Consider the following 20,445-nt stretch of genomic DNA (forward strand, 5'->3'; position numbering starts at 1 on the left):
AAATTTCTAATAGTAAATTTTGTCTTTTCTTCACTGCAAAAGTCATATAAATTGAGATCAAGCAGTTTTATTTTATAACAAAGATTAACCTTTAGGCATATTCTTTCAAGGGCCACCACAGCAAATCAGCTTTTTACTGGTTTGCACAGGTTGGTTTGGCAGTTTTTATGCCGGATGCCCTTCCTGAAACAACCCTGTATTTTACCGGCACAGGGGGATCCAGTCCTGCACCTAACCAACTGAGCTGTCCAGTCGCTAAAGATAAAATTAAATTGTATAAATAAATAAAAACACGTTAAAAACAATGTGACTTAAAAATGACTCTTAAAAGAAAAAAAAAAAACAGGAGAATCTCCACTGAACTGTTTAAAATCATTTGATCCAAGAAGTAACACAGTTATAACAAGTATAACTCTTGTAATGTTTGTTTTAAAGCAGAAATGTCAAAGCTAAAAACCTCTCTGAAATATTCACATTAAATTTAGAATGAAAACAATACTAAAGATCTTTTTGGTGTCACTTCTGCATTATCCGAAACAACCGATGTGATTGGCTAATAATTCACTGTTGAGTTCAGAGACTACTGAGGGATAAGCACTACAGAAAAAAACAGGTGGACAGGTAAAAGTGTTCATCATCTCCTTTCTCGTGGGAACTTTAGCATCAGCATAATGTTCTATTGATTTATCGTCAGGGTGACAATGATCTGTTCATCCCCCTGTCACACACAGAAATATGAACGCTGTTGATTTTTTTCTGGCTGAATAATCCTGGTATTAGTCAAAGCCAAGGAGTGTCAAGATAAGGTGACATGGCTGTTTGAGGTCTGCAGTAGAAGTGGCATCCAAATGAGGTGGCGTGATGTCAAGATGTCAAATTCAACCTTAACAGCAAGCGTACATATTCTATGTCTAACAAAAGCAGGAGAAAAAAAATGCATTTTAGACAGCATAGTGTTTGTTTTGTTGTTTTAAGTGAATATGAATCAGCTTGCACTGATTTATTTGAGGTGCTTCTGGTGTCACATTCATGTGGAAGTTGAGCCGAATGTGGCATTTTTAAGAAACCGTAAAGGAAATCTATTATGAAGTTAGTTTGAAGAAGAGGAAGAAGAAAAAAGGCAGTGTTTTGGGGGCAGCAGATTAGTACTAAAAGATCCAATTAAAGTGTTGGGTGAGAGAGGATCTCCAAAGCCTGTTGGGTTTCCTCTCTGATAAGCGAAATACCTTGCAGCAAAACCTGCTAGTGTTGATAGCGTATAATGAGAAAAGGCTCTTCATGCCACACAGGACCACAGCCAGAAGCCAACTAAGAATCCTGCTGCTAATGCTTCCTGACTCTCCTGCCCTTCTTTTATCCTCAAAAACTGCTCCTTCCCTTGTCGTGCTGTCTTCCTGCATATCAGCACATGTGGAAAAATATTTAGGAGGCCTGTAGCATTAACTAGCCTTTAATAAAGCCTCATTAGTATCACATTTTGTGGACAAAATCTGAGATAAAGTATGAGAATAGGTTCCCTTTGACTTCATTTGTTGGTCTAATCTCTTTCACCTTGTTCTATAAGCTCAGATAAGTATTTTTTGCTAGATGAGGTTTAAAAATGATGATAGTGAGGGGTGCTGTTGTGAGAAATTTGCAATATTTAGAAGGGGACTAATGAATTTTGCACCTACATTGCTGGTGCAAATTGCTCCTGATGAGTAATAATTCTTTCCCACAAGTTTTTTTAGCAGCTGGCCAGAATGCGTCAGGTGGTTCATTGGAGGCATGTGCAGAAAAACATTTGTGTGTGAGAATATTGCATGGGTTAATGGGACGTGAGGGCTCATATGTTTGCGTTTCTCCGTAGTTTTTTCTCGTCTGTCAGAAAAGCACATTAACATTTTATTTTCCAACATTAGCCCTCTTACTGCTGCCACCTTTAGTTACTATGCTGAAGATGTGTGCCTTGCCTCACAGGCAACTTCTTTCTACCATGATAGAGCACACCGAATCAGCCATTAGTAAGGCAATCAGCATAATGTAAATATTTGCCCAGGGCTGCTTTTTAAAGACCCACATTCAAGGTAATGGTAGTCTCTGCTAGCAGACTGCATTTGCGCACGTGGACACAGATGCACCTGTAAATCCATGCGGTCATTATCTATGTGGTACACACCGGGCATGTGATGCGCAGACAAGAACGTCATTAAAGCGGTTTCTTAAGCGCGCTTTAGCATGGTCTTAGTCTTCACACTGGACTGTCATTATACAATACTAGTACATGGACCTACAGTCGGAAGAGGCTTGGTACGAAATGTTGAAGCGGTGCAAATCTTGCAAATATTTCTCCAAGCTTTTTTTTTTTGGAGCTCATGGTCAATTTTCAGATGATTGGCATTTCCATGAAATAAAAAGTACGCTACACCTCCGTCACTACCAAATTTGAGTCTCTGATTGATCAAAGTTTAACTAGTTTAATATTCAACGTCCGTTTTGAATGTAGAGCCTTAAAAATTGTCTTGAAAATTCCCGTAGCGACGCATGAATGGAAGACTTTTGAATACCGAAGCCCAAAACGCACATTAACGCACGTCTACATAGTCTATTGTATTGGAATGTGTTGCTTGAGTTCACATACTGGTTCAACGTAGAACCCGAAAGGTACACGTTCACGTAAAATCTGCATTTCACATGAACTCCATTTTGAACATGAAAGCCTGAAAGACCCGTTTACATAGACTATTCACTGTAAGTGGTCACTTGAACACACGTTGCCGAGGGCATTGTAAACGTGGCTTCACTAATTCTTTAACCAAAAGATGAAGTTACTCTGGAGGAAACTGCCCTTGTAGGGAATGTTAACTCCACTTGCTGACATGATGCTTTCTGCAAACTAAATAAAAGTTTAACTTAATCAAGGCAATACACATTTCTTTTAGAGTAAAACCTTCTTTCCAACATATTCAGATGATCTCTTTGTTACAATATTTCCAAGGTTGCTTGCTGAATAGATGTTTTCATCGCACTGACGTTCCTCTCCTATTTATTGTTCCAACTCGCTTCTTTGACAACATCTTTATGTAAAATTCCAAATATATGGTTTCTCTATTAGACTTTAAGTGTTGTGTGTTTCTCTGTTTTTATTTTAATTGCTTCCCAGACTTAATTCATGGTTCACTTGCCTCCTTTTAGCCCATCATCGTCTTAGTAAAAGACCAGATTAAGAGTAAAAGAAAAGAAAATCAAGGGAAGTCTGAACCAGAGTATCAACCCGGTAACTGAAACGCCAACAGTCTCCCCCGTTTCAGACAATGTATGCAGTCTGGATCTTACACACCAGGGGCAAAAACAGTGATGGCATTATGGGTAGCCAGGATGTGCGTAAGATAAGAAACCCTTTGATGAGCAGTGATTTTGAAATCTGGAATAGCATATCAGTATAGTGACATTTCTTGGGAGTAGTTTTTCATATCCTGCTGTGTTGGTACAAGCTGCTCTGGGTTCCATTGGGGACAAATGATAGACTTGAAGGATCTGCAGCAGAAAGTTCATACATTTCTTTGTCTTTTTTGCTAGTTCTAAGCTGATGATTAGCCTGCAAATCACAATGTAAGGCATTATTATTCTACTGCTGCAGCATGTGGCATTATCTCAAGGTGAACAGTCCTTTGCATAATACTGGCAACATCTATGACGCCACGCAGGAGGGAATTTGAATAAAATGAGGCTGGTATGAAACTGTCAGAAATATTCTCTGTTTAAAAATATATACAAATAAATCTAAAGTGAAAACAGTGAGGTTTGCATGCTTCTGGACTGCCCACAAATCCAGAAACACGTCATCTATATTCACAAGAACTCAACAATAAAGTCAGATTCCAAGATTTTGGTGAGATTTTTGGCGCGATCAGCTTTAGTAAAAGGCTAGTAAACCAACTATTGTTCCAGGACAAGAAGACAAAATGTCAAAATATATGTGAATGGAGCTATTTTGTTCTTTTTGTCAAAGGTAACTCATGGGTCTTCTATGTGGAGGTTTTGTCTTTGCTGTGTATTATAAACCAGAATGTGTGCAAGCGTGGGCTGAAGGATTAAAGTTAGCTTTGTACAGAGGCTTTGCCTTTAGTCCCAGTCTCCGTTACCCCCACTGCTGCAACGATTCCCCACACAAAGTGGCAGATTTCCTTTGCCTTTCATGAGTTGCTCAAAGCCGCCCACTGCTCACTTTAAATTTCTTGTCAGTTCAGCTAAGTGCATCTTCAAAGACCAAATCCAAATGGTTGTGGGGTTATGAATGAGGTACGTAAATGCAGAAAGGAAAGGGGCGAAGAAGGAAAAGATTAGATTTTAAAAATCCTAAAATAAGTAATTAGTTTAAAAATTAGAAATGAGATTTTCCAGCTTGTCAGAAAATCTTTAAGTTACAATTTTATTTCACAGAAATGAACACATTTACAATTAATATCACAACGGAAAGGAAATCTCTGGTTTGAGCTGCGTTACCCTCATTAACCTTAATACCCTGGCCCTTTTTTGAGCATTTTTTACAACTTTCCAATTTGCTCTAATAATTTGCTGTTTATTGTGGCAATGCTTCATATCCATCTTTTAAGAACAAACCAAGCTTTTTTTGTTTATTTGTTTTACAGATTTTTTTTTCATTATATTTGACAATAATACAAAAATAAACCTGAAGCTGAAGTAAGTTTTGACCTTTTTTTTACTAGAAAAATCAAATAGATTGAAATCAAGCTGGTTTTATGTTTACTACAAATATAAAAAGTGTAAAAATCGAATAAAAATGTATAAATACATAAAAGAAACAACAAAAAGGTCAAAACAATATGGTCAATGAGTTCAAAAATGGGTAAAACTTCACTGAACTGTAAAGACGCATTCTGAGGAAATTTGTCTTTGTGTTTTTAACATGTCCTTGTGGCATTTTTTTGTTGATGGCGGACATATTTTAACAGAAATAAGCTCAAACTTTTGAGTATTTAGTTATTTAAACATTCTGTTGGGAAAAAAAGGGCTTATTTGTGATGTATAAAATATGCTGGGGGGCCCACGAGCTTCCTGCTCTACGCTTGTAGCAGCAGGGAGGGGTGCGGGGGGCGGGGTTGCTACACACCAACGGTCCCACCCCCAATTCAGAGGTAAATTTCTAATGAACTACCCCTGCTTTGCTGAAACAATGTCCGAGAAAACAGCATTTTTTTTTTTTTTAATCTAAATTAAAGGAACACTTTAAACAACTTAAAAGATGATCAGAGTGAGACTTTTCCAAGGATTAATTCCAAGAGGTATCCAAATTCCAAAGCTTATAACCTTTCTCAAATCGTAACATTGAATTTTAAAGAAAAACTTTACTATTGAGAGGTCGGCATCATTCCTTCTGAATTGCGCAAATGCACCAGTGAGGTCAGAGACTGCTTATGGTTAAACAGGAAATGCCCAGTAAGTCCTTTTAAAAGTTGTTGAGACATTTGTCTTCTTCTGTCTTCTCTATGTTGACTTCCAAAGTCTGTCAATCATTATTTAAAGGAGTACAGCACATCCACTTTTATTTAAAATGAGGACCCACGCTTGGCGACATTAATCCACACAGTACGCTGCCTCTGGTCACTTGAATGCGATTAGAGGACAGTCAAGGACGTTTTATCAAACCTTTTCACATCAGCAGACAGCCACTGAATAGCGTGAACGTCCTTCTGCTGTAAAACACAAAAAAAAGCAACAACAGCGTGGAGAGCTCTTTGGCTTAGCCTTTAATTAAACGAGCAATAAGAAAGACTAAGAGGCCAGTGTGTTCCATCCCACTGACTTCTAAACTCCCTCTGGCCCTCTCAAGCTCACCCCGAGCAAATTCAGCTAAGCCTTGGCCTCTGATCAGGGTAAACATCCGCACACACTTCTCAACCAGCAAGCTTTGAATTCTGGACACGCGTCATCTATTCAAACATGCTTTTCCTTGCTGCATGTCTTTGTTTCACCAAAGTTAGTCTGACATATGCTTCTCTGCTAGTTACTGACCCACATCAACCTATAGAAAAAAGACCGTAGTTACAGTTATCAAAATCTCTTTATCTCACAAATGTTGCCTTTTAATGAATAGCAGCCTTTTTTTCAGTGTCTTAAGGCTGTCCAGCGGTCGCCTTTTAAGCATCGACCCCTTCCTCCACCTAAAGCCTTTTTCCTTTTGATAGCGGATTGGAAACAGATAACAAAAGAGGTGGTGCAGGACCGACCTCTCTGTGGCTTTGTGGCTGAATCGTTGCAGAGAGATGGATTGTGCCTTTGCACAATTTCCCCGCATGGTTTGAATTACTGCTAGGTTTTGTCTCTGGCTCAGTGTCCTTGGAGTATCGGGCAGAACTGTCGGCAAGGCTCCACCAGGGTACCTGGTCAATGGTGGAAGAAGAACAGTTTGTGGGAGAAGAATAGATGGGATGGAATAGGAGGGAATTAAAGAGAGTGAAAGCATTATAAGGTTGATACTTTCACTAGAGGGCGGCAATTGAACCACCAGCCAGTGGGAATCGGAAAGAGCAACTAAGAGGAAGCATTCTAATATCTGAACCTAGCTGTGGAGATAAAGAGCGTCTCGGTCAGATAATGCACTGTACAGTCCTGTCTCTTTCCTACATCACCAAGAGCACTAGCAAATTTACAGCCGTATGTGCTTGAATAGTTTTTATACAACCCAGGTATGCATAGATAGGTGGCAGATTGAAAGGAAAAAGTATGTAAGTGTATATCTGAATTGAAACTTTTGTCATTCATACTTTGAATAAAGTCATTGCTTTCGTGCAGTAGTTTCATGGAGTGAGACTGCCAAAAAAACATTTAAAAAATATAAACTGAAAACAAAGGATGCAATATACAGAACTTTATCAGTTTCATGTTAGAATTGTTTCATGTTAGATTTGTAATACAGTGTTGCCTTATTTACCACAGGGGTTACTCTCTAAATAACACTGCATATGATGATCTAGTGGAGTGTATGATGTCTTCCTGTGTTAATTTTACCACTAAAATGTGATTTAAGCTTTGAAAAACCTGTGGAAACGTGAACAAATTGTTTTGCTTTGTATTTTTTGCTTGAAATAAAACAATTCCAAAATTTACATTTATAAAATAAGTGAAAAACACCAATTACTCTAAAACTACTAGTTGGGATCCAATCATTTTTATTTATGTATTTAATTATTTCTGTTGGAATGCTTATTCTCTGTTATTTTGAGAATCTGTGAAATTGGATTGGTAAAGTGTAGGGTCACACCGAGCCTCCATGAAGCCTAAAAGTAGACTGAATGAATTTGTTTTTTTTCTTTTTTTCTTTTATACTTAAAACTTTCTGGAATTGCTCAAACTTGTGAAACTGCACTCGCCACAGGAAATGCCACCCACTGGCCCCAACCCCTAATCTACACTCGGTGTCGGTCAAAATCACCTCGTCAAAGCCTTTTACATGAAAATGCTCACCTCCTGCTGGCTAAAATAATACCAGGGCAACAGTATCCAGGTAAGCCTGGCTCTCGCTGGTAAACCTAAAGGAACGGATTGTGATTCATCTTGATGAGTGACTATTACCACGCACTGATTGCTCCTGTATAAGAATGGCCAACTGCTTCACTTAACCACGGCCTATCCACAGTACCAGTTAGGCTGAAATTAGAGCTCCCTGTCAAAACCAATCACTTGATGGAGGTTGGCATTGATGATCGTAGAGTGGTTTACTGGGAACAGCACAGCCACGATAAACTAACTGGAATTGAAGTCCTTGACTCACAGGGAGGCAGCTTAGTAAACTTCTTAAAACTACAAACTTATTTTATTGACTTATTAACTTAATTTATTTATTTATTTTCCAGCACCTTGCAGTTTATTTCTGACATCTGAGACGTGGGATGCAGATTACAATGCCCGGTATGGATCATTGTTAGCAGAGTTGAGCTACTTGTGTCATAAATGAGATGTAAAGGTGGTTAATGTATGGTAGAACTGAAAACTGCATCCAGTTTGTTGCAGAGAGATGGTGGCAACCGTGTGAGGTTTCCATGCCAACAGCTGGCACATCTGTTCCTTTTTTTAGAAAACACAATGATGATCTGCTGTAGCACTCGTCTGGAGTGGATGAAAAGTTGAACAATACAGATGGTCATTGAGCAACTTAACTTTTATTTTGAGTTTGCAAATGCAGATCCGTTCGATCAGTTTGACTTTTTATGCTTTTCTTTCTGCTGCTAAAAAAAATTAGCAAAATGTATTCATAACCTGGCATACACTACCCTGTAATATTGTGTCTCTGGCTTCAGTTCATCCATCTTTGGAAATTACGGTGGCTGAAAATCCAAAGAAAATGGATGAATGGCATTTGTAGCGCTTTTCTACATTCCAAAGCGCTTTACAGTCACAGTCCTTTTCACCTCATGTACACACACATTCACATTATCATGGCAGTTCATGACACCAACCTATCAGTTGGGTTCAGTGTCTCGCCCAAGGACACTTTGACACATTGGCGGGCAAGCCGGGTACTCAACTTGCGATCCTCTGATTAAAAAAATCAACATTTCAAGTGCACGCTACTGTTGCAAGAATTTGACATCATAGCATAAATGTAGAGATTGGGCAACATAGAAGTTCTCCAAACACTGAAACCACAGTGCTGAAGTCGGCTTCTAATTGACATTTCTTAATCCTCAGTTACGGGGAGAGCTAAAGCGATTTAGTTTATCACAATAAAACGGCACTGTTCTGTTGAAACAGAATGTTCTACAGAGAGCGGAGATTCAATACTGATTTGAGAAAATAAAAGGGTCACTGTGTTGTTAAATTGTTGCAGAGCTTTGTTCACTTTAATTCTGCGCCCACGAAACCTGACAGTGCACAAATCTTTGCACACAGCTCTACTCTGATGACAGCACAGTTTTACATAACTCATGATGAAAGTTCCTAAAGTTTAGGTTAGCATTTATCCAAGTTAGAGGCAAGTTTGAAAAAGTTCAGAATGAGTAAATGTGTCCAACTAAGGTTTGAGTCATGCAGGCCTTGGGATAAGATCATGGCTGAGGCTCCAGTGTTGTGAATGAAGGCCTCTCAGTCGCTGCAGAGATATTTAGAGAGAGAAGCAGATATGTATTGGGCCAGAGTGAGAGTGGAGTTGCGAAACATCAGAAAAGGAAGATAGGCTGCAGTGGCCTCTGGGGAAAATTCAATTATAAATGATGCTTCCACCCGGAGCCATCTTGGAATCCCTTATTCTTCAGGAGATCTTCTTCACCTAATCCTCAACAGGGTTTGGTGTGGCCTGCCAGTAAGGCAGAATGCCTCACACACATTGTGCGTCATGCATTATGAATGATGGGAAGGAGACACTCGTGTCCTAATTTCACTCAAAGCAGCAGGAGCGTGAACATGGAGCTGACAAAATGCTCATTTCTCAGAGTGAGGAATGAGAAAAAAGCATTTTGGCATTTAAGTGCCCTGGTTGTTTACTTGTAATCTTGTGTGCGCTTATGCTGTCTCGAGGTGATGTTGCTCCACCTTTGCTGCCCATCTTTCTTACCCAGCACCCCCTTACTTCCTCTCCTTTCATCTCTTTGTAGCATTGCTCTCTAAAAATTCTACTGGTGGCAACGTGCTGCACTGAAGTCTTCAGACAGGTTCTCTTTGTAGCCTGGAGTGTTGTGTAGATCTCCGCTGCAGCAAACTCCCCCCCACCTCACCCTGCCACCATTCCATCCAACCATCCTATATCCTGAGAAATCCTCTTCGGACCCCCTCCCGCGTCCTCTTCCTTCTCCAAGTGGAGAGAATGGGAGCCGGCATCTCCAGAGAACCAGGAAGAGAATTCAAAGCTCTTCTTCTCTGTCCAGTTTCTGCTACAGCAGATAGAAGTGTGAATGACGCACAGAGGGGAGACGAGCGGTTGGCGAGAGCGGAAGGGTGAGACTGGATCTTGGAGCTCCGTGGTAATGAGAGAGGAGTTGTTATGGTTCACCTTCTGCTGCTCTAGACGGCGTGCGGCTATTTTCAAGTCCGTGTACACTCGCATGTGCGCCTTCTCATTTTCTTACAAGTGAAGGTACACGACTGCTTTGCAAACTTGTGACTCGATCTTCCCAGCTCGTCTGTGCTGGTGATATGGAGTGCTGATGGGGGAAGAGCCGTAAAGCCTTTCTAGCATCAACGCCACTCCGGTGTCACCTCCCTCTTCCCCACTCCTTTTTTCTCTCCTCCTCCTGCGAAAAGTCCCTCTTTCTCCACTTTTTTTCCTTGTTTGCCATCTCGACAGTTCCCACCTCTTCCTCAGCAATGTGACACAGATGACAAATCAAGCTGCTCTTCATGGAATTATAGCTTGTCAAGTACGGTATGTTCCCTGCCAAAGAGTTGTGGCGTGAGGATCTCTGAGCCCTCTTGCTCCTTGTCATAGGAAATTATTTTCCTGCATTATTTGTGACACACATATTGAAATTTATATTCTGGGTTTTGAAAAACCTCATTTTTGGAGGGCAGAGTTGACCTCCTGATGGTATCACCATGTTTTGTGGTGGTCTTTGGTCAGAAAAACAATTTGGTCACAAAGTTTTCTATGATCATAGTCTTTAGCCTTCCTCTGCAGGAGGAATTGCCTCTATAAAGGAGATCTCAGGATTTGGTCATAGTATTTGCAGTGTATACATAGTGTGGATCTCCAGTCTCACTGCAGGATGTGCAGGATGCTTGAAAGGCAGCAACTGTTTCAGTTTCTGAAGGGCTCCAAGGGCTCAAGAATAACTGCTGCAAGGGAGTATACTTAAAATCAACGCTGTGTGGACTTGGATCTATGTGTGCGTCAATCCTTTGTTGTGGAAACTCTCTTGGTCAGCCTGGTTTTTGTCTTTCCTGTGAAATTGGCGGTTTGGAGAGAAAATTAGTAAAATAAAAAAGTGTGGGTCCAGTTATCAAAAGTCATAAAGACCTTTTTTGTGGGAGTATCATGGTTTTATGTTGAAAGGCTTCCAGGAGGAAAAATTTGAATTTTCACAACCTGTAAAGTCCCACTAGTGTGTTTAACATGTTCTTGTGGCATTTTTCTGATGATGGAGGACATATATAAAGATAAGTAAGCTTAATTTCAAATTGTTGTGAAATAGAAACAGACGAAAAAGTTTGAAAAGAAGCTTATTTATGATGTAGAAATATGCTGATCGGTTGACAAGCTCCCAAACATTTGTAGATGACTAGATCCATGTATGTCTTCGTCTTCTTTCATCTGAGCTTGGATCTGGCTCATAACTGTCCGGCTGGATAGCTCCGATAATGCTCGCCATTTTTGTTGCACCAGGGGCTGTAAGCTAGAAGGAGAGGGTGACTGGAAGGGAGGGCGGAGTTTCTATGTACAAACAGTCCTGCCCACAACTCAAAGGTGAATTTCTAATGAAAATCTGCAGAAACTATGTCCAAGAATTTTTATTTCTTTTTTTTTAGCTAAAAATGGCCTAATCATAATTAAAAGACCACTGGGAACAATCAAAAAATAGATCCAAAAATGATTGAAGTGGGTCTTTAAGAACTTTCCAATACCATTTTAGGGAAAATACATTTTTTTTTATATGAATAAAATCTTTCATACTTATTTGTTTTTTGCAGCCAGTGACTTTGCAAAGCAACTGCAGTGGATGTGAATTAACTTCTGAACTGAAACTCTGAATGATGTCAGAGAATCAGATCTATAGCAACTTCAATGACAGGCTTCAACTTTTCCCTTAAGTTAAACCACCTTAAATTAATTTGGAATCCAGATAGACTATTTATCAACATATTTAATGCCTAAAGTATCATCTCAGCCACTTATTACAGTATACCAAGCCCACAAATTGCGTTGTTGAAAACATGTCTCCAACAAAGTGCAGCACAATGCAAAATAACTCATGAAAGAGGCTGTGCATGCACATGCATCTCTAAAAGTCATCATTACAGGCTATGTATGAAGCTGCCTCATCATTTTTCTGACCCTTTTGACTTCAATTTACATTTTCAGTAGGGTTACGCTTGAAAGCCCCCCCCCCCCCCATGTTAGGTAGTCAATTACATAGCCTGCATAGAATTTAATTAGCCTGTAACACGACAATTCTTAATATTCCTAATATCTACAAGAAAGAAAAAGAAAAACTTGTAAACCAATAAGAATTTTAGTTGCAATCCTAAAATTTGATGGGTTTTATAGTGTAGACGGTTTGCGCATACATCCTAATACAGCCTGGGAAAAACAACCCCTTCCAAGCTCTGTCCGTTCTGTCCTTTTTTTCAGTTTTTTTTTCTACTTCCATTACCCCTGGTTTTTGGTGCGTAAATCCATACAGTGTGGTAATGCTACAACTTATTATAACTTGGAAACAGACAGTGTAAATCATTTGAGGCAGGCTGTTTTCCTCATATAGCCATTCTTCACAACACACTGCCCTTCATCAATCATCCTCTGCACTTCCCTCCGTGTAGAGGAAAGAGACCCGGCGCATGTGGTGACAATGCAAAGACAACTATAGTGTGTGTGCACTCAAGCCTGTCAACACGTATGCAACGCAAACACATTAATGTATAGCATTTTAGCCTGTTTCAATAAACTTGCTTTTAGCGACTGATTGAACACAGACCCAGGGAGGAGAAAGGGGTTCAATCATCCGTCCGTCTCTGTCTGAAGGAGGAGGCAACAGTTGGAAATGTGAATTATGAAACGATAAGATGCTGTAAAATGGAGATAAATCCCAGTGATTACACAGCTGACTATCTTACAATTTCATTCCACTGACAATGAATCTTCATTGGAGGTTAGTGAAAGATGACACGCCTAATAATTCCCCATGTTTGAAGCACGGCAGTGGAAAGCACCGTAATGACAGAGTTCTTTTGAACATGACTGAGGAGGTAATAACGTTTTGCATCTGACTTTCATGACATGATTTTTAATTTTTTTTCCGGAGGTTTTTCTTTCTTTTTGCCTCATTCTCCGATGGCAAAAAAATTCGACCACATCAAACCGTGTTTGTCTTCTTTCTGCATCCCCTGGGGTGCCAACTCTGCAGAAAGCCCAAGAGATAACAAGAGGGAAAAGACATAAAAGCGCATAAACAACACACATAGCCAGAAAGGAGAAAGAGGAAGAAGTGTGTTCGCCCGCGGGTGTGTGCATGTGCGTCTGCATGCACAGAGCTGGACTTCAGAGCATTTACCTACCGTAGTTCTGTGCCTCGTGGGTTCCTGATAGTTCCAACTTTTCCTTGCAACAAGGCATTATTACATACATGCACAACATTTCATACATTTTCCACTAAAATAAGCCCCGAAAAAAGAGTCCATTAACACATTTCCACACAACCTGAATTTCCTCTCGGAGTATGAAGTCACTGTTCCTCGGCTTTTGCAGCAGGACAGATGCTTATCTTGGTCATTTGCGGTTGCCCTGCTCCATCTAAACAGCAGCTTTTATCACAGCATGTAGTCTGAATATAACCAATTATCTGCTTGTAACGTCACCCAGTTGCTCTGCATGATTTCCCGGTGCTTTTAATAGATTGGGTTGTTTTTCTCTTTCTTTATGTGTATATGCTAGGAGAACAAGTGCAGATAAATTTCCTATTTAAATGAAAGTTCTTAATATTCAGTCTTTCATCCTTGTTTGCTGGTGTTAAGCTCTTATGATTTCCACTTTTTGTGTGAGTTTGCCTCCCTTTTGTTTATATTTTCCCTTTTTTTTCTGGTTGGGTAACGCCATGTTGGGGCTTGAAGGACATATCTGTCCCACAGACAGGTGTCCTGACCTTTTGCCTGTACTGTCACACCCCAGGGGATCTCTGTGTAATGGAGGCTAAGTCTTTGACCTGGTCTCTTGTCTACTCTTTGCAAATAAATGGAGCTGGGCCATGTGATGGATGCTGTAAGCCACAGAGCTTTGTGTGTCAGCATTGCTTTTTCTTCAAAACAAACTAAAGTATTTCCAAACTTTTTTGAAAAAATTTTGTATTAAATTTTCAACTGTTGAAGGAAAAAAAGAAGAAATTATAGTCATAATATATATTTGACTCAGGGATTCTTCTAGGCAGTTGTCTATTACTTTAACATCAATGGAGATTCCTCATGCGGCAGTCAAACCTCCAAAAACTCTCCATTCAGTACCCACTGGCCATTGCAAGATTGCATTTCTTAAAGACCCGCTCAGATTATCTTTTGATCTATTTTTAAAGCTTTCCAGTGGTCTTTTAATTAGGATTATTTCATTTTTAGCCATAATCAATGTTGTTTTCTAGGACATAGTTTTGTGCAGAACATTAGAAATTCACCACTGAGTTGTGGGTGGGATAATTGGCGAGGAGCAACCCCGCCCCCCATCCCTTCCCAGTAGCTCTCCCACTAGCTTATAGCCCCTCACACACCTAACTATTACCAATGCAACAAAAATGGTGAATGATATTGGAGTTATTCAGTTGTACACTTTAGAGCCAGATGCCAGGATGAGAAAAAACAAGATGTACATGGATCTAGTTTTCTACAAGTGGTTGGGAGCTTCTGGCGCCCCAGCATTATTTTTGCGTTACAAATATGCTCTTTTTCAAATGCCAATTAAGTCGTCCACTTCTGATTCACGATGATTCGGATAGATACTCAGAAATGCAATTGTAGGCTTAAGTTTTTGTTAATATATGTTTTCCATCATCAAAAAAATGGCACAAGAACATGTTGGAAACACTAAAAACATGAGTCTTTAAAGATGCAAATAAAAGCTCATTCTGATGCACCAATATGTAATCATTTGCACTTTGTGTTTAATACTGGATTTAATCCATATCTCCACTTTTGGATCTTGGAGCTCCATTTCCTGCAGTTGGCCTGTTTTATCGAAGCCACTAAAGCCAAGCACATCTGTTTTTCTGCAGTTTCAAAATAGTTTGGTTGTCTTTGTCCATTCCTGTGAATATGTCTGGAGTGACAAAAATGGTCAAACTTAATACAAAAACAAAGTTTATGCCAGAAAATAGTGTTGGTTTCTCAGATTACCATACAAAAAGGACTTGATTACTTTCCCTAAGGAGGTTACTTGAGAAACACTATGCAATAGTCTTCAGCTACCTCTATAGCATCCCATTGCTAACATAGAAGTCTTGCAAAAATAGTGAAATATCAGGAAACAATATTATTTTGGTGCTTCACCCATTCATCATTGAATAGCCCACAGGATTTTACTTTTAAAGTGAGTACAACTTTGATTTCTATTGAAATCTTCATACTTTCTCATAACTTCAACATTCAGCAAACATTGATATGCAGCCGGAGCAGTCTGGACCCAGCAGCTACTCGGGGAAAAGTGCTACATATCTGCAATCTCGGGATCTCTGTCTTCTCTGTACTGGTGCAGATAATCACACACTTGCGTGACTGTACGCGAGAAGCAGTCGTAGATATGCAAACACGTTTGCACCCCCTCTGCTCAAACGTGGTTCCGTCATGTCGTCTGTGTGTGTGTGTGTGTGTGTGTGTGTGTGCGCGTCAGTAGCTGTGTGTATTTCATGCCAAACATTGTCTTCTTAAAACACTAAGCAAATCTTCTCAATGTGATAATTGGCTCCCCGGGGTGGTTGTATCTTTGCCGCTTGTTGTCGTCATCCCCCTATGAAAAAAAATAGATTGTGTTAGATGTGATTGGCAAAGTTTGCTTGCTTATCTGGGAAACTGATCCCAGGTCTGGTTTAACTGTGAGGAAAGAGACGGCAAGGACGGATCTGGTGCAGCCTGTCTGCAGTTATTTCTGGATTTCATCTGCTTTTCCTTCAAGTGACAAGTTAAAAGTGGCTTAAAAGCCTGTTGTAGTGACCAGAGAGGGATTTTCACTGCAGTTTACTGACAGAGACCAGGACAAATCAAATCTCAATCCAATACCATATTTTCTAGACTTTAAGTCGTTCCGGAGAAGACGTGTAATGAAGAAGAAAAAAATCACATTTCAGTCACACTGGAGTGAGTCACACTTTTGGGAGAAATTTATTTAACAGCAAGAACTAGAATGAACATTTAATTTTGAAAGGCAAATCATAATAATGGAATTTATACCAATGATATACTAAATATATGAATGCTTCCCTACCTTAACCTTCATTAGTTTCATGAAACATGGGAGGAATCTAGTATATTAGCGCAACAACAGTTATTGAGATAACCATAGCATAAAGAACATGCTAAGTTATCAAACCTCTTTATATCACTTCATATCACTGCTTAAATGCACTTTGGCAAACCCGGTGTGAGCGTACCATTAGTCACACCTGAGTATAAGCCACACCCCCGGCAAATCTATGCAAAAAAAGACGACTCATCCTCCAAAAAATACAATAATTACAGGAGCAAATTATTTTTAATGGCTCTCTTGTTAAGGATATTCTTGATCTCCTGCAGATGAAATTAGCTGGTGTTTTGCCACGTTGATGCCAGAGCCATAAAAACAGACCAGTTTTCATGCCCGAAGGCAAAAGGAGACGCTCATCTGGCCACCTCTCCTTCTCTTGTATCGTTCCTCATCCGTATGTTCCTCTGGTCTCCAGGGTATTTTGGACCGCAGAGCAGATTGTTGGTTGCTTCATAGGGGATACTGGAAGACAGCTGGGCACCCATCACACGGCCCAACAGCTGTTCAGGTGACACTGAAAGGAAGCAAATGGAATCGGCCAGAGGTGGGAAGTGATGCGGAAGGAAAGTCTTAGGCAGGACAAATGAAATGAATACATAGGCGTAAAAATTTTGAGGCTTTATTAGCAATCCGGTTCTGAGGTGGACCAAATGCTTTCCGTCCCCCTCAGGATTAATTTCTCGCACTGATTCAACCACTTCTCCATCAGTCCTTTGCCTTTGATCTCTCGATTATCTTTGCTTAAAATGGGAACTAAAAAGCCCAAGGAACAGCTGCCTAAATTCTGACGCACCTTAGGGAACATTCAGAAGTGAAAATTGTACCCAACCCTGCAACCAAATAATAACACATCCTGAAATAAAAATGGAAATCCCCAAACAAGTTTCAAATACCATGGCTCGGGGCCAGTTTGAGTCCATTTAAAGGTTTTAATCTGACGTAAATCTGCATAGTGGATCATCCAACAAACATCAGGAGACTTTTACTCTCTCCACACACTTTTTCCCCTCACTGCATTTGTCAAATTGAGCCCAATGAAAGTTCTTCGATCTTCATGCCTATCCCTAAGCCATCTCCCCATCTCTCCTTTCTTTTCCAACCTCCTTTCTCTTAGGTTGCAGCTTTTATAAATAATACATGAGAAGACTTATCCCATCCTGGCCACACTGGCTCTTACTCCCTGGAAAGGCACTATATTTAAGAGCAGGATAGGCCAGAGATGGAGTCTGGGGAGCTTCTGACTTTTATCCAAAAAGGTGGTGGTGGTGGTTAATTTACTGAAATAGAACTGAGCACTTTGCTGCAGCAAAAAAACAACTGTACTATCAAGAACTGTAAAAAAAGCTAAGCTAATTTACCCCAATATGGTGCTGCTTTGGGAGTTATTTTTATGTTTTTTTTTGTACTGAAAATCTGTATTAAATCAATTTCTTATCGATTGTCCCCACAGCTGGCACCACCTACATCTTTGGCAAAGGAGGGGGTCTGATCACATACACATGGCCCAACAACGAGAGGCCAAGCACCAGGGCGGACCGGCTGGCAGTTGGCTTCAGCACCACCATCAACGACGGCATCCTGGTCCGCATCGACAGCGCCTCAGGCCTGGCGGATTTTATCATGCTCCACATCGTACGTACTCAGTTCCACCTTCTGTCGACTATTTCAAGTGTTTTTCTTTTTTTTTAAAGCGTTTATAAGTCAAATTTTCCTTTCATTTCCAAACCAAAGTCAGCATTTCATGTTTAAACAGCTCTCAAAAACAAAACAAAAAAAAAGCATCACACTCCTCAACAGTCTCTCCATCACATTCAAACTACAGTAGCTCTCAGCATGAATAATAGATGCAGCTCTCAGTGCAGATGCAGGGTTTTCCCACATGTTGGAGAGACTCTGGAGAGCTGGAGAGCGGGGTGTTGTAGGATGCAGCTCCTGGCCAGTGGGCCGAACACTTGTGCAGCACCTTAATTATTTCACACTGTGACCTTCCAGCCATGAAGCATTAACATAATCATCAGACGAAAGAAAGCAGGCTGCTAAATCTCCACAGTGGAGGTACAGAGAGGTGGCGTGAGGTAGAAAAGTTACTGGAGATGATTCGCCAAAAAAAAAAAAAAAAAAGGAGAAACGATCTGAATAAGAGGAGGGACTATAGTCAAACAGATTGAAAGTCTTTTTCTTCTTAAAGACCTCCCCTCATCTCCTGAGTGCTGGCCATGTGGTGCAGAAAAGCAGCCATCTGCTCTGCCAAAACGAGGGCCAACAACAAACAGTTATGAGCCGCCTTTGCAGTATAGAGACGTACGGTGCATATGCGCACATTTGCATGTGTGTTGAGGTGAGAAAGGATTGAGGAAATATGATAAAGACGTACGGTAAAGTGTGTGGGAGATATGGGGGAAACGCCAACTGATTGCCTAAATGTCTCAGAAGGAAGAGGAAGGGCTGCATTTTTAATTCTGCATTTAAGATATCGCAACTAGCTGGATATCTCCTATAATTTGACTGCGAATCGTTGAGCAGTGAACATCTTCATTCCTCCGCTCTCGCGCACTAATGAATTTATTAATGGGAAAAGGCAACTGGAGATTTCATCAGTTCATTCAGACAGGCGGCACGCTGTGAACGACTGCAGTTTGCTCAAGTGTTGGGCAGCATTGTTAATATTTCAAATCATTTATTGACCTTCAAGCTTGAGTAAGGAGAGATATATTTAGGATTGCAGTGATTGTAGCCTTTAACCATAAAATAAATGGCAAACGGATTGGGTGGGGCAGCACTGCGCCCTTGTTTTACATTACACCCGAAGAGAAATCAAATAAGTTTTCCCGGATCTCTTTCCAGCTCAGATGAACAGTAAATAATTTACTAGACCTTGATTGAATTTTTTTTTTCTTTGCATTGATTTGGTTCCTCCCTAAAAATACTTGTCTTGGTTTTACAATGTTGTTTTCCTGAGGGAAACCATTTTTCTCCAAAGTTCTGAAGCATCTCTGCAGCTTCTGTAGCGCAGAGGCTTGACTTCACTGAAAAGGCGTTAGATAATAAATCCTAATGATGAGCATCTGGTCCTGCCTGTCAGCTCTTTGCGTTTAGTAATGAATTGTGATGAAAAGGTTAAAGGCATTAGAGCTTGTCGATTGCGAATATATTTCCAACCAAAGGTCTTGTCAGACCCAGGGCTATTACAATTATTAGGTCAGTGCTGGAGCATCAACACACTACAGCCGCACTTAAATATCTTTAACAGCTGAATATATGACACAGTAGAGTCAACAGAAAGGCAATAATTTCTCACTTTTGTAGTAGATTTTCCTGTCATGTGAATGATCTCATTATTAAAACCACACTAAAAATGTTACCGTTTCTCAGCTGAGGTTTGCAAAAAAAAAAAAAAAACGGGAGTTCCTTGTGTGTGCAGACTGCAAAGACAAACAGACGTCTCCGAGGGTTGCTCTCTTTATGCTCTCCTTGTTATCTCCTTTCTGTGATTAGCTTACGGCTTGTTTGGCAATCACGAATTAAAATGCTGATTGTCGTGTTTACGTTTTACCGCTAAGAACAACTGCATGCTCGGTTTGACATCAGAGGAGCAATTTAGGACAATTTGGGGAGGTGAGTGGGAATATTTCCCACTCCCAGCATCTCATTCAGGATCTCTCCGCCTCTGAGGGTCCAGTTGTTTTGCGCAATGGAAGAACTAGCTAACGCCAAAAGGAATAATCCAAGGCTGCTATAGAAAGAGTCTTTATGTCTGACATGACCTTTTAACGCAAGTCAGTTGCTGCTCAAAATGCCAGCTTGTGGTAACAGTTCTTTGTAGTGGTTTCAAGTTACATTAATACATTTTTCATGAAGTTTCCAAAAATACAAATCGCACACAAAAACATTTTCACAGGCAACTTACTGCATGACAAGAGAATAAAACATTTTAACAAATTTAAATATGGTCCAAGTTTTTAAGACGGAGCATCTCAGTCTTGCTCTGAATAAAAGAAAGAAAGAAAGAGGGCGCTCAGCGTTGTTAAACACAGTTCTAGAGGATGTTCGATTGGCGGTTCTGCGCTCCAATCAAATTACGTATTTCTTCAGTCTTTTTTCATTCATCTTCAAAGCCGTTTGTTCCTTTTTGGGGTCACGGGGCTCCAGTCTGTCGCAGGGACACAAATCACAAACCCATGCACTCTCACATGCACACCTAGGGACAATTTAGAGTAACCAAGTGACCCATGAAGCATGTTTTTGGATGATGAGAGGAAGCCAGAGTCCTCGGAGAAAACCAGCACATGCATGGGGAG

At 40.3% G+C, this 20,445-nt stretch overlaps 1 protein-coding gene across 11 annotated transcripts in view; it reads left to right on the forward strand.

Annotated features, from left to right (window-relative positions):
* Positions 1–20,445, forward strand: part of LOC101156134 (neurexin-3b) — a gene marked incomplete at its 5' end in the record, with an annotated part of 300,242 nt that overhangs the window by 212,774 nt on the left and 67,023 nt on the right. For all 11 annotated transcript variants that reach the window (XM_023953188.1, XM_023953183.1, XM_023953192.1 and 8 more), the window contains 1 exon segment: positions 17,598–17,779. In XM_023953188.1, coding sequence (XP_023808956.1) covers positions 17,598–17,779 — 182 coding nt within the window.

The sequence above is a fragment of the Oryzias latipes genome, chromosome 24 (assembly GCF_002234675.1).
Source record: "Oryzias latipes chromosome 24, ASM223467v1".
NCBI lineage: Eukaryota > Metazoa > Chordata > Actinopteri > Beloniformes > Adrianichthyidae > Oryzias > Oryzias latipes.